Here is a 13,623-nt window from a genome sequence, read left to right as displayed (position 1 = left end):
GTTTAGATTTCAGTCAGAAAAGACAGATAGTTTAGATTTCAAAGAAAAACAGCCAGTTTGGAGGAATTTAGAAATGAAAGTTGAGAAGTGAATATTTCATTCATATAAGAAAGCAGATAGTGTAGATTTCATACGGGATAGTCTGTGTAAGATTTTACACGGGGAAGTATTTGTACATGTAGGTTTCATACAGGAGCGCCGAAAATACAGATATCTATATCAAAATGAGGAAGTTATTTGTACTGCAACTCTTGTTTACCGTATATATCGTATTGGCAGCAATCGAAACCATACACATGTATATGCATACGGCCATCCACGTTTAATATGTTCTTTGTAGTTTGTTTGCTTTAAAACTCAATATTGTTGACAAAGTGGTAATGTACTTTCCCTTCTCATGGGCGTATCTTCCATCTTCTCATCCAGGCAACAAGAGTGATTGATATAAGTGATATAACTTATTTCGCAATTGTTGTAAAAAAAAAAAAAAAAAAAAAAAACAAAAAAAAAACAGACAAGGCATATAGGAATGTATTAGACAATTAAATGATAATAGCAGAAACGTATGTGGTAGGTCGATAGCTTAATTTGTCTAGGTTTGCCGTCGGATAATACTTAACAGTTAGCTCCCCAAACGGCTCTGTTACGGAAATGAAATATAGGTGATAGATTAATTACTAACTTTAATGTTTGTAGAGAAACGGACTTTTACGGTATTCGCAAAAGAACTCGATAAGCGATATCAATATCTCTTTTTTGGAACAATTGAGAAAAATATGATGCATTAAGACTTGTTTGATTCGGCCTTGCATTCTCGCAAAAGTCAAACTCATAGGTGTCGAAACGGGACTGGGGAAGAAAGGACAGCAAAGATCCCAAGTACTTCAATGAGAAGTACATTACCTTGCAATACAAGATAAACAATCGCCTTCAATGATGACGTCTTCATCGAAATTAATGCTATCTGAGCCAGGTCCAGGATTTTAGTTTAGTACGAAAAGCTGGATGACCTCAACTATTGCATAAATGGACAGAACTTTTTTTCAATTCAAAAGCTGGATAATGCCGATTCTTGGGTTATTGGACATAATCGCTACCAAAGCCAGTTCTCTCTGAGCATGGTCCGTTCAGTTTCTTTTGAATTCAATAGCTTGACAACATCCATTCTTGGTACTGTGAAACTTCGATGGCAAACAAATCTATAGCTATACGCAGTAAGCAAAGATGGCCTATCTAAAAGTATGGCAATTTGATCCAGAAAGACAAACGTAAATATTTTACTATACTTCATGGTCGTTCAGTAAGGACTCGGTAATGGTATCAATGTTCCAAAGAAGGAAGACAAATATAAAGTATATTTTCCATTGCATACAATTTTCGTGTTTAAACAACTCTGAACATCCCCGAGATTCAGATTGACTTACAATGTCCTTTTATGATGGTATATGAGAGAAAAACATTTTATAATGTAACTCCGTTGAAGTAGAATCTTGCAACACCTAACTGGAGTTTGTCACTTAAAAAGATTTTATCTTTCAGGAAGTTAAATAAACTACGATACTTATCTACTGTAGCCCAAATACATGGACAACACGACGAGGAAACACTAACAGTTAAACACAACCGTAGATCCTACTTCAAATCGATATAAATAGAATGAAATAAATAATGTGCAGGGTATGAAAAATATATAGGCAAAATTACAGAGAGGAACTTGAAATACAAGAATAATCGGAGAATGTTTTACGGGGCGGTAAGCATCTTCAGCTTTAACAGCGTCACACACCATGTAAATCTAGATAAAATCAATACAATTCAATGTTTAACATGGGAACCAGGCCTCGCTGTTCCATCAAAGTTCCCAAATCATCATGAAACATTATTTGATTTAAGGAAAATAACACAGGTATCAGTTTCCTTAGATTCTGTTTTCTCTATGGATAATTAAGTAAAGAAATATTTTTAGGTATAGTAACGTTGAATGAACTGGGGGCTATGTACATGTACATGCAGATGGAACCATCAGGTTTATCAACAAGCATTGAACACATCTAGCTTAATATCGCACGGAGGAAGAGAATATGTGTTGTGAACGCAGAGGAGCTCATGGGTCGGTCAAAGGCACTGATTTCCCTGGAGAAGGATTCACCAGCAAACAAGAAATTAAGGTTCATATGTTAAACATATTTCCAATCAATGGAACAATTAGTAGAAAAAGCAATATTAGACTATTTGAAGAGTTCCAAAATTGCATTACGTAACGTTCTTATTATAAGAACCAGTGTCCTCGCACTCATTACATCAACTGTGTTATGGAATTTCTGTTACACAGCAGGCCGTCGTATCGCTCTTATTTCGGAGAGCCGGCTGTTGATAAAAATCATTAATTTGAATATTTCTAGACCAGACATCATTTGATATTGATACTGAAGTTTATCAATATGTAGGAAACGCAATTCAGTTTGCCAGACGTAAAATGGGTAAAACAAGACAAAATTAGTCATTGAAACAGTAATCTAGCTCAGACTGTTTCAGCCTGAAGGCATCCTGTTTTATTGACTATTTTGGCATCAGCGTACGATCTAAGCTGTAGTTTTGGAAGGCATGTATACTATTGTTCACCGGTATTGATTTCTATAGTAATTACGAGCTTGTAACATCATGAAAACTAAAAGCACGACAAGAAAAGTTTGCTATCTCTGAAATGTACGAACAGGCATCGCAGTTCACCAAGGCAGCACGAAATCAGTGAAGGAAACACTCCAAGAAAAACTGTCTTCGCCAAAGATCATAGATTTACGTGATATTTGGTTAAATTCACTGTGGTCCCATCTGTCGACCACGATCACATTTCGTCCAATGAATTATCGGGCAATTACACATTTTCTCATGAAAAATCCTCATGGTCGAATCATGCAGCTATTTTGTAAAATTAAATTTGGTCGCTTTGATACCGGGTTCATTTAGGGCCAAGATATCGCGATTGATTACCCTCATTTTTGACATATCACGCTTAATTTCTGCAAACGGGACATCAGTACAAAATATGTTTTATCTATGCGTTGTATACTTTTGGATATATACGGTTCGACCAATGAATTTTCTAATAACAATTTCAACAATTTGAAATGATGGTAATGCAGGTAGGTATAATTTAGGAGTAAGGACCTTTTCATATACTACGGGGTTTTGCCATTTAATCAAAAGGTTTACATTTTATTGAACTTTAGTAAACTACTGTGTCTTACAGGAAGTGTGTGTAGCGGGACATCGAACCCCGACACAGGTAATATTTACAAGTGCAGACGAATATGAATGTCAGTATCATGCTAAATGCCTTTCATTTCAATCCTTTTTGCATAATATAACATTATCAGATGTACTTCCAATAAGAAGTATACGGATACTTATTTGAATTTTGTCCTTATTCATAAACTGAAACATGAAACATATTTTTGTCTTAACTCCTACAATGCGAAATGGCATGAGTAACAACCCCAATCGTACAAAGTGTTTGCGTAGACAAACTATTTTTCTCTCCAATCTTTCGTGTTTGTTCGCCTGACTGAACATGAACGTGAGATTTGGTATGGTTATCCTCGATATCATTGTTTATAGATGGGTATAAAAACCAACACCAAGCAATGAATATATAAGTAAACTCAAATCATATAATGGCGCTAGAAAACTGGCAAACGGTGTTTTATCTTCAGTGACCCAAAAACAGTTTAGCCCTTGTCTGTCCAACGCAAGCAAATGCGTTAATCATTTCTGACAGGATGTTCGTATTCTACTGCCATCAATACCCCGATTTCAGGAAATCAATCGGTGAGGGAAGACGGCATGCGGTTTCAAATGGCCTTAATATTGACCAACAATAGAAGGGAAAGGGAAGAAATCTTGGAAAAAACACAAATGGAGTAGACATCAAGTTCGAGTTCAACCAGAAATATTTCTTCAGGATACAGATAAAGTCGGATTATTACGTCTCAAAATGTATATAGAAATGATTAGCATTTTAGTTCTAGTTGTTGTTGTCAGTGTCTGCATACATTTCCTCTGGGCCACAGGGTCACGGTAAATATGTCTGAGACATAGTCAACCCGCCTTTCGTCCTGTCATACTGACTGAGGTCGAGGATTTGCATAGTTATTATGACATGTGTGGTTTAATCTATTTCGTTTTTATCGCATTATCGCGATAAAATGTGACAAAATCGTAAGCTAATACTTAATCAACACTGAGTGAGTGTTAAAAATACATTAGGGAAGATTGATATTGTATGTGTAGAGCGTTTGTGAATTTCTCTGATCTTCATGCATCCATATGAAACCATGTCTTGGTTGTTAATTAACAACCGGTCAATCGGCCTGTTCTGCTCTGATGCATACCAATTGGAACCTGATTGAAGCGTAACTCATAAAGGCATTTTATGCGTTCGTATTACAAAGACTGTATCTAAGATATGAATACAGTCAAAAGAGATAATCAGTCTGTACTTGAGCGGTTCACTGAAATGAAAATATAATATTTATATATATAAATGATTAACTATTCATGTAATATCATTCAAGCACATTATAGGGCGATGCAGGTTGCTTTTATTCTAACGTAACTAGAATCATTATCGATATATATGATTTCGAGTCCAATAAGACGTTTTCTCACGGTGCGTCTTTGGGATTTGTGAACACTTGCAATCCGTGAAAGAATAACAACTAATACACAAGGAATAAAACTTAATACAACATTGTTGCAGCGTCAAAAGTTGACGTTGCACAGACATTTGACATAAAACGTTCTCACAACGTTGTAGGGAAGTCCCGGACATTGTGACCTGAATATGACGTTTCCTGGACGTTCTCCGAACACTATGTACTATGAACACTATGTACGTTTCATTTAAAATCCGTATGTGTGCACCTCTTATTGAAAGGACTCGTATAACTGTTCAACACACAATGACTCGTCTCTATGCTGGTATTTGCACCAAGGAACACAGAATTTTAGTTTTAATCTATTAGTAAAAAGATAGATTTTGGACGCGCCATAAGATGCTAAAATCTATATGCTCGAGAAGTTCATTTGTTATTTAACGTCAGAAGTCTCTTGTTCCCCTAGAGAGCAATGGGATGGTATGCGGTAGAGATTTGAATCGTGACTTCAATATCCATGAAGAAATAATAAGCAGACAAATTATGTGCTTTTGGTTGCTTTAATACTAATAAACTCCAGATATTAATTTCAAGGTCAAAAATTACAAATACAACGTCACAGAATTTAGGGTCGACATCAATCTTATTATTTTACCGTATTGTTTATGAAATCATGAAAACCGAATATATTTCTATCGGAAATAGATAGTATAATGATAGCACAATGGTATGTGTATCAAGATGTCTTGTGACTACGGGAACAACAGAGAATACTGACATAATGACAAAATCGCAATTCTAACTCAAAATGTATAAAACGAGATCAGAATATGATCAGCATGTAGAGCTTTGAAAAAGTACAAAAAAGAACCAGATGTTTCGGAAGAGTAAACGTCTTCTGCTTCATCTACGACACCTGCCACAAATCTAGTTGAAGTGCGTGTTAAGTCACATTCTCGAAATGAGAACTACGGTTGTGACATCGGAACCACTATCAGTGTTTAAACAAGCACCGCATTCATCTGAATTTATATTGTACAAGGAAATAGGATATTTCAAAATGTGATCATGAATTCGACAATAAAACCTTCCCATGGTCTTCCCCAACCTGTGATTACAGTATATACAAGATTACAAACTTCCACAAGTTATAGATAATCAACTAATCGGCAAAATGCAACATTGAACCAAGTGAGGTTGCACTATATAGTCAGAATCAATTTTGCGGTATCACAAGGAGACAACACGAATACACATCTACCACACGCATGTGTGAAACATGTTTCACATGAATGGTTTGATCAGTGGAGCGTAGCACTGCAAACAAAGGTAACCGTTAGACCGTTTGAAAATGCAACACGAACATCCTGATACAGTTCTTCGAAAAAAGGAGAAGAAGATATGATGAAGTATCATGTCAAAGTTCATATAAAACTCAGATGGATGGGATATTATAGTCCTTTCGTACCCGTTAAAGAGGATGTCAAAAGTTTATGTCGGTCAGTTTGGGTTTTGCGTGATGTGGTCAACAGCTATCGTCATTGAAGGACAGCACGAGATGCATGCTTGTGGTGGATGTGTTTGTGATTTGGAAGGATGTGGTATATTCATGTTGTCTCCTTGTGATGGCGCGAAACTGTTGCCGACTTTATAGTGCTACCTCACTGCCGAGGACACTCAACATGACATCACATTCGGTTACGTTATACTGACCAAAAGCGAACCAGTCGTCCCAGTTGTCGAATTGTAAAGAAATTAAAATGATCTGTTGTGTGCCTTGGAATACTTAATGCCATCTATCTTTTCTATTCTTACTTAAATACTTCTTTTTCGGCAGTGGAGCGCGACTGGACAGTCAAAGGGACCGCGGTGGCTGAGTGGTGAAGGTGTCCCGACACATTATCACTAGCCCTTCTATCTCTGAGGTGCGAGTTCGAAACCTACATGGAGCAATTGCCAGGTACTGACTGTAGGCCAGTGGTTTTTCTCCGGGTTCTCCGGCTTTCCTCCACCTCCAAAACCTGACACGTCCTTAAATGACCCTTGGTGTTAATAGGACGTTAAACAAAATAAACCAAACCAAAAGCGACTGGTCAAACCACTGACCGGACGGAATGTCACCATAATCGATTGGTTTATAATTCGATGTTAACCAAACAATTCCACTATCCATCAGACATATCTTCAAGTCAATTTAGTGACCACTTGAACATGATCATGTAGTGGTCCCTGCCTTTGTGGACACGGCTTTCACTTACACACAAAGCAAACAAATACTAACCTATCTTGCCTGTGTTTGATGACACACCACCTAGGGGTTATAATGTTTATTGCCAAATTTCTCACAGACTTGACGCGTTTGTCCGCAGGTATGTTATATATGTACGACAGATGGAAAATTGTGCCATTAATTAAATTATAAAGTGTGCATTTCGCCTGGAGCTGTAGAAAATTCTAGCACGAATACCGACAAAGCCCGTCTTAAGGACACGCGTGGGTTGTGGCCTAACTTCTATGTTACATGCATGTATATATGATTGTCTTTGCCTGTAGGGCACGGGTCATGTGTATCTGATAAAAGTATCTCGGTGAAGATTGTTATCTACTTGTACCGACAAACTGGTCAGCATTATGACCTCGATGTCGGTGATGCATTTTTCGACACAACAGCGCCAGCGGTACGTATGAACATTGTTATCGGTTACGTAATCTTGACGCTTTTTAAGTCGATATGTTATCCTAAGTAGGCGTGACAATTTCCTTAATGATAGTAGACCATGTTATCAAGTATCCAATATATGTACAGCACGTTGACCCAAAGCAGTTAAGTTTTTTCTCTTTTTTTTTTTCTTTCTTTTTTCAGTATTTCTTTAGACTGACAAATTATGCACATCGCGATAAAATTATAATTCCATGTTTTGTCGTTTCTGACTATCTCCATTTTCGGAACTGTCTCAAATTAATCTAGGCCCCTTTGCCTACAGTTACATCCCAAGGATCGCTCAACGCCCTTGCTTGGTCACACCCTACCCCGCGGCTACTCAGGGTCCTCGACACAATGAATTTAAGTCCTTGATCAAATATCCACTTGTAGTATCATGATCTCAATGTTCAAGATGTATCTCGCGTTTGATTTCCATGGCTATCATTAAAGATATTTCTATATGTAAGTATATATACTTTTTATTTCTTATATATGAACTTATGACCTGTTGGCTTACTGACCCTTGTCCGAGTCGCCCTCTATATTCATACTTGTGAATGGAAGGGTTTTCTATACACATATGTACTCATATAAAAACGTTTACCTTATATTGGAACTACATGTACCTGTAGACCGATATACACAAGTTAGAAGGTAAGTCAATTTTCTGAATGTTGATTTCAAATGGGTACAATTACAGAAGAAAGTGCAAGGGTGGAAGAAATGAGTTATTCTACATACATGTACACACATATATGTATATGCATTAGTGTGCATATGTACACAATGTAGACTTCCATGTGTATTGTTAACGACTGGGGCGTTCTCTCGCCCACTTGGTGGCGCTATATATGCACCACTGTGAGAGATGAGTGACATCAGGCGCCACCAGGCACGTCAATGATATGTAATAGTGTTAATTCTAATGGATACGCTCAACAGGTAATGTACCAGGTATGAAAAGGACAAGTGTTGCAGTCACGACAAACTCTTACACACGTTGGCGTTCGTCCCAGGCATCGTAAAATACATTACTGGTATATATACGTGCTAGAATAGTGGGAGGCTAGGGGAATTAAATGTAGAGGAAGTTATTTATTTATCTAATCTTATTTTTTTTAATTTATTAAACTAGTTCATGCCCTTTGACCTTTCAGCTGACAAGGAGAGAAAATATACGGTGCATATACAGGTAAAATATCTATTTAATTTGGAGAGTGGGAGGGGTTTTGGAGAGAGGGAACAGATTTGGATAGTGAGGGGAGGTGGTTGTCCAGGGTATGTAGGTGTGAGAGAAAGTAAGAATAATGTGGGAGGGCTTTAAAAGGTTGTGGATTCAGAAAAGTGGGGAGGAGCTATATAGGAGGGATGGGTGTGGGAGATTTGAAAAGAATGAACAGGTTTAGAGAGTGACAAACAGGTCTACTGGGACAGGTACAACTTACTTCCTTGTTTATATAGATAAAGACTAATAAGGAAGATATATACTTAACACGTTTTGTAGTTATTTATTATAGGTATAATATCTTAAGATATTGTCTTAGAAAGAAATTTTCTCATTTTCCGGTATATTACAATAATCATTTATTCTTATTTTGATATCAGAAATCTAAACAATGGATATATGTTATTGAATACATAATTATCACTGCACCTGGATGTCGACTGGTGTTAATTTCCACGTCCTAAAGTATGTGTATACGTAACGTGTACATGTATAAACTCGGTTATTGTGTATTGGGTGTATTACCTGTGAAGCCTTTCTCTGGTAACAAAAGCAAATTCGAGTACATTATTAAAAATTCAGCCGCCAGGTATTGTTTGTGAGGTCTGGATCACGGTATTATATCTCGACCTTCACACTGGTCTTAAAATCATATGTTAAGTCGCCATACCCTTCTCTAACCGTAAACAATGGTTTTAACATGTATACACGCGCAGAGAGAAACACGTGTATATATATAGAAGGTCATATTTGTAAATAGCACGGGATTTAGATCTGTGTTGACAGCATACATGAGTAGTTAGACTAGTCATTTCAACACATATTCAACACAGGCACATGCTAACCAGACTTTTGTTTTCATTTTGAGTTAACAATTTCATATAATACCATAACCATTTAATACACAACAGAGGTGTTTATATCAACACATAATTTGATGTTTTAAATGCACGTGGGTTCATCTCAGCATTCTGCTAAAGACATCTTAATTAATGAAGTCGAAGCATTACTAAATTTAAATAGAAAATATAATTCATAATTATGGATATTATTAAAATCAGTACAATATCCCATGTAGACCAATATGACAATCCCCAAAGACGTGTAATTTCGGTGATCCATCTGCAAAGCTGAAGAGTATTCCTTTTAAAATTCAAATATCGATTGAAATTGCTGTAAAGCCGATGCTGCTTCAAATAGTTTCAGTCTAATAGCACAATAAACTTGCACAGCCGACGGGCTTTTAAGAAGTTCAAATGAGCGACTTCAGATTCTCACATATATAGGTGATCTTGTTCTGGGATCAAGATATTGATTATCGATAAGATATTGATAAAATATTGAACTGTTGATGAGGCGCAATATAATTCCATAATAAATTTCATTATTGAATAAATTACACCAATATAATTATATTTCTCTGCAAGGGTTATAAGACTTACAAAATAAACGTATGACCTATCTTCGTATTTTTAGAACGGTATTTCTATGGATTTTTGGACGCCGTGCTTACTTAGGCACTTCTCCTATACGTCAGGGTCGATAACTCGGCGAGTACAGCTATTGATAAGGGACAGACATTTGTAAGACATTTATCTTGTACGTCAAGATAGATTGTATTGCCTTACAGATGATATTGATCAAGTTTGATACTAACAAATTGCCACAATTTCTATTACAGGGCGAGATAATTCACTACAGCATTTTCTCTCTTGATTACAACACACGTATGACCTTGCCCGTGCTGTGTGGAGAATTAGAGGCAGTGAAGGACGCTGGCGCTAGTTATAACTACGACCACCAACCACACGGTGAAATGGTCCAGCACGCGCCTGTTTGACAATAATAGCCTCAGGTTGACCTTACAGTGTTTGGTTGTGACGTTTTTAGATACTTATTGATACGAATGGTGTTTATTATCTATAGCTATGTGACAATATAAGCAAAAACACGGCTACAATAGTGAATATTATAGGATGTATATAGAAAATATCATTTCCAGTCTGGAGCGTTCGCTATCGGAGTCCATTTGCCAGAGAGAGCACCTGCAGGATGTGACCGATGAATGTGTTTCTGACATTCAAAGACGAACCGGATTTCTCCATTCTGTCATTGACGAGATAGAAAAGGATTTTACAAAACGTGTTCTCGATTTACAAAACACCGAGTTAGATCGATTGGCTAATCACGAGCAACATATACACAAAGTTCTGTTGGAGCTTTCGGCTAGGAAGGTGACAAAGAAAAAACAATGTGGGGAGTTATCTTTCCATGGCAATGTTGACATATTTGACCACGAGGTGGAGCTGTTGGATGAAGAACTCAGGACAGTACAGAAACTGACTGATCTCGAACGGATTTGTCTGAATTTCAAATCAGCAAGTGTTTCCAAATGTGACCTTAACCCGATGTTTGGGTCGATAGACTATTTTCATATATCTTTACCGTCCTCCTTTACCACAGAGTCACAGCCGCCGATTCAGTCTCCAAAATTTTCAATTAAACGATTGGCCAACTTCACCTGCGAAGAGCCATCTCCAAATATCCACGCGCTATTGCCAATCTCTGCAACAGAAGCCTGGATTTGCTGTGGTTGGGGTAGCAAAGACATCCATCTGTATGACATCGGCGGTTCTAAGAAAGCGTCCTTGACCTTAAATGTTGCTGTTGATCACATGATTATGACGTCATGTGGAGACCTGTTGGTCTCCTAGTTACAATGGAACTGTGATAACGCGAGTTGATGAAAATCTTCAGATGACGACCTTCGCCACCCTCAACTTCGTCTCTCGTGGTATGACTCTGTCCGATTCGCGAGAGATATACGTTTGTGGCGTAGAGAGGATTTCGGGAAATAGCGATAGCAATCGCTATTTAATCGTGAAGATGTCAGAGAAGGGTCACGTGATCTCTGAAGTCGACGTTGCACCATATGACCCTCACAGAATCGCAGTGGACTCGCGCGGGAATATGTTCTTTTCGGACTACAACAGCAGCAGACGAGATTTTGTCGTCATGGATTCTGTTGGAAATGTCAAGGTCATTTACAACACGCCTCCTGACGACCCCCTTGACAACCCGTTTTATCCTCTCGGTGTAACACGTGACCGATATGGGCACGTGCTTGTTTCGGACTGGAATAACGACTGCATCCATTTACTGGATAAAGACGGAAATTTCGTCCGATACCTTCTCAGCTCCGATGATGATGTGGAATGCCCTTCCGCTCTCGGAATAGATCGGGAACACAGACTCTGGGTCGGGAACGGAACCGGAAGTATTAACGTTTATCAATACGTTATATAGAAAGAAATCTGCCAGGAATGCTCAGTTGTGTATGCCATAGTTTACTGTGTTGTAGTCCGAGTTTCCTCTGGCCCTGACACCAGAGGAAACGAGGGCTAACTGTATTGCAACTATGTTACTACAGTGTTTGTTTGTTTGCATAACTAAACGTGACTGTATTTCAAGAAAAGGCTGTATTCGAACAAAATCTATAGGCATATGTGAAATACGCTTCAGTAAGTATGAATTCGGAATTGAAATATAAAAATGTAGTTTAATTTATAGACAACTAAACCAAGTCCTTTTTTTTAAACGTTTATTTTGTTTATCGGTTGGTAAATCGAGGGATCCATTTATTATATTATCGGACCATTATAATTAGAATTAATGTTAAAATGGAACACTTCTTTCTGTTGTAAAGTGAAAAGTGAAAGGTCTGGGGTTTAAGTTACAACCTTATCAATGAGTTTGGCGTTGACCAATTCATGCAATCAACCATTGCCATGTTCGAACGCCTACCGGCGGGTATATACCTATCGTTGTATTACGTAACAACATTTTTGCTGATACTAGTTGGACGACTTCCCACTATGTGAAATCATCACTCTTTTGGTAAAGAGATATATGAGGATTTGTTTATGATTCTGTGATAGTTTCCTTTGTACAATGAGGTTTGCCATTATAGTTCATTGTACATGTACAAACACATCTATTGTAATCGTAATTATTATCGAAATTTTCTTAAAATTTTTACTTAAGAGATTTTGTAGATGTGTGTACATGTAAGTCTGTGAAGGAGCTAGACTATTCGTGAAAACAAATACGTCAACAAAAAACTGCCACAGAATATAACCGTATACGGGGGAAAAATAATGACTTGTTAAGTCCTTTCACTGATGTACATGTATATTATATATATATACTTACCTACATGTTGTCATAAAAACCTGACCGGAAGACAATTTACATCACTAATAAGGGAGCATTCGTCTTTAGATTCCAAATATAGTCTGCCATCTGCATTGTTGAAATTTCTACTGTCGCGATTTACGTTGTATGCTTGGCTGGTCTCAGGGAATTCAGATGTAACACGTTGGAATGAAATAAGGGCTGATTTTAACAGTTTTGTAATCGATCCGCTCGCTCTTTTCCGCGCCTCCAGAGGCGTGATGTAGTTAGATGCTATTTAAATGAATTGACATTCAGCATCTCAAATAAACTTCTTCTTAGATTTCTTGTGTTACGATATTTTCTTTTATATATTTATTTTTGGTATCGTATCAGGACTTTACGTTAACACAGGGAATACTGTAATCGGGTGATCGACTTTCCCTCCCACATGGAAGGTTTCACCTTTGTAATGTCTACTAAGGTTAAGTTGATTGAACCTTTTTATGATGTCAGAACCATTTACATGTAAAGACTAAAATAATATGTAGTTAACATTAGGTATGGCCCAAGTTTTCTCAGCAATTCTCATTGGCTAAAACATCGTCACGTGGAAATTAACATTTCGAGATAATAACCCGATGATTCTATTTTAGATCATCAAGTCATTATTGCGTTTATGACGTCATGATCACTTTGATGTCACAATGCCCAATGAAAATTTCCTTTTTGATTCGGGTAATATGGCGTTATACAAACCTGGTAGAATCTAACCTCATCAAAGGTCTATAATTAATAAATATATGGAAGTATTACACACCAATCAATGTTAGATAACAATATCAGAGATCAATAAATTATTCTTT

At 37.3% G+C, this 13,623-nt stretch overlaps 1 protein-coding gene across 1 annotated transcript; it reads left to right on the top strand.

Annotated features, from left to right (window-relative positions):
- The first annotated feature begins 8,434 nt into the window (after positions 1–8,434).
- LOC117329694 lies at positions 8,435–13,100 on the top strand. Its single transcript, XM_033887770.1, is given in 3 exon segments — positions 8,435–8,551; positions 10,266–11,295; positions 11,297–13,100. Coding segments are annotated over 2 exon segments (1,329 nt in total). The 5' UTR covers positions 8,435–8,551; positions 10,266–10,560; the 3' UTR covers positions 11,891–13,100.
- Positions 13,101–13,623: the final 523 nt, after the last annotated feature.

This window comes from Pecten maximus, chromosome 6 (assembly GCF_902652985.1).
Source record: "Pecten maximus chromosome 6, xPecMax1.1, whole genome shotgun sequence".
Taxonomy (NCBI): domain Eukaryota; kingdom Metazoa; phylum Mollusca; class Bivalvia; order Pectinida; family Pectinidae; genus Pecten; species Pecten maximus.
This window is presented reverse-complemented; position numbering and strand designations above follow the sequence as displayed.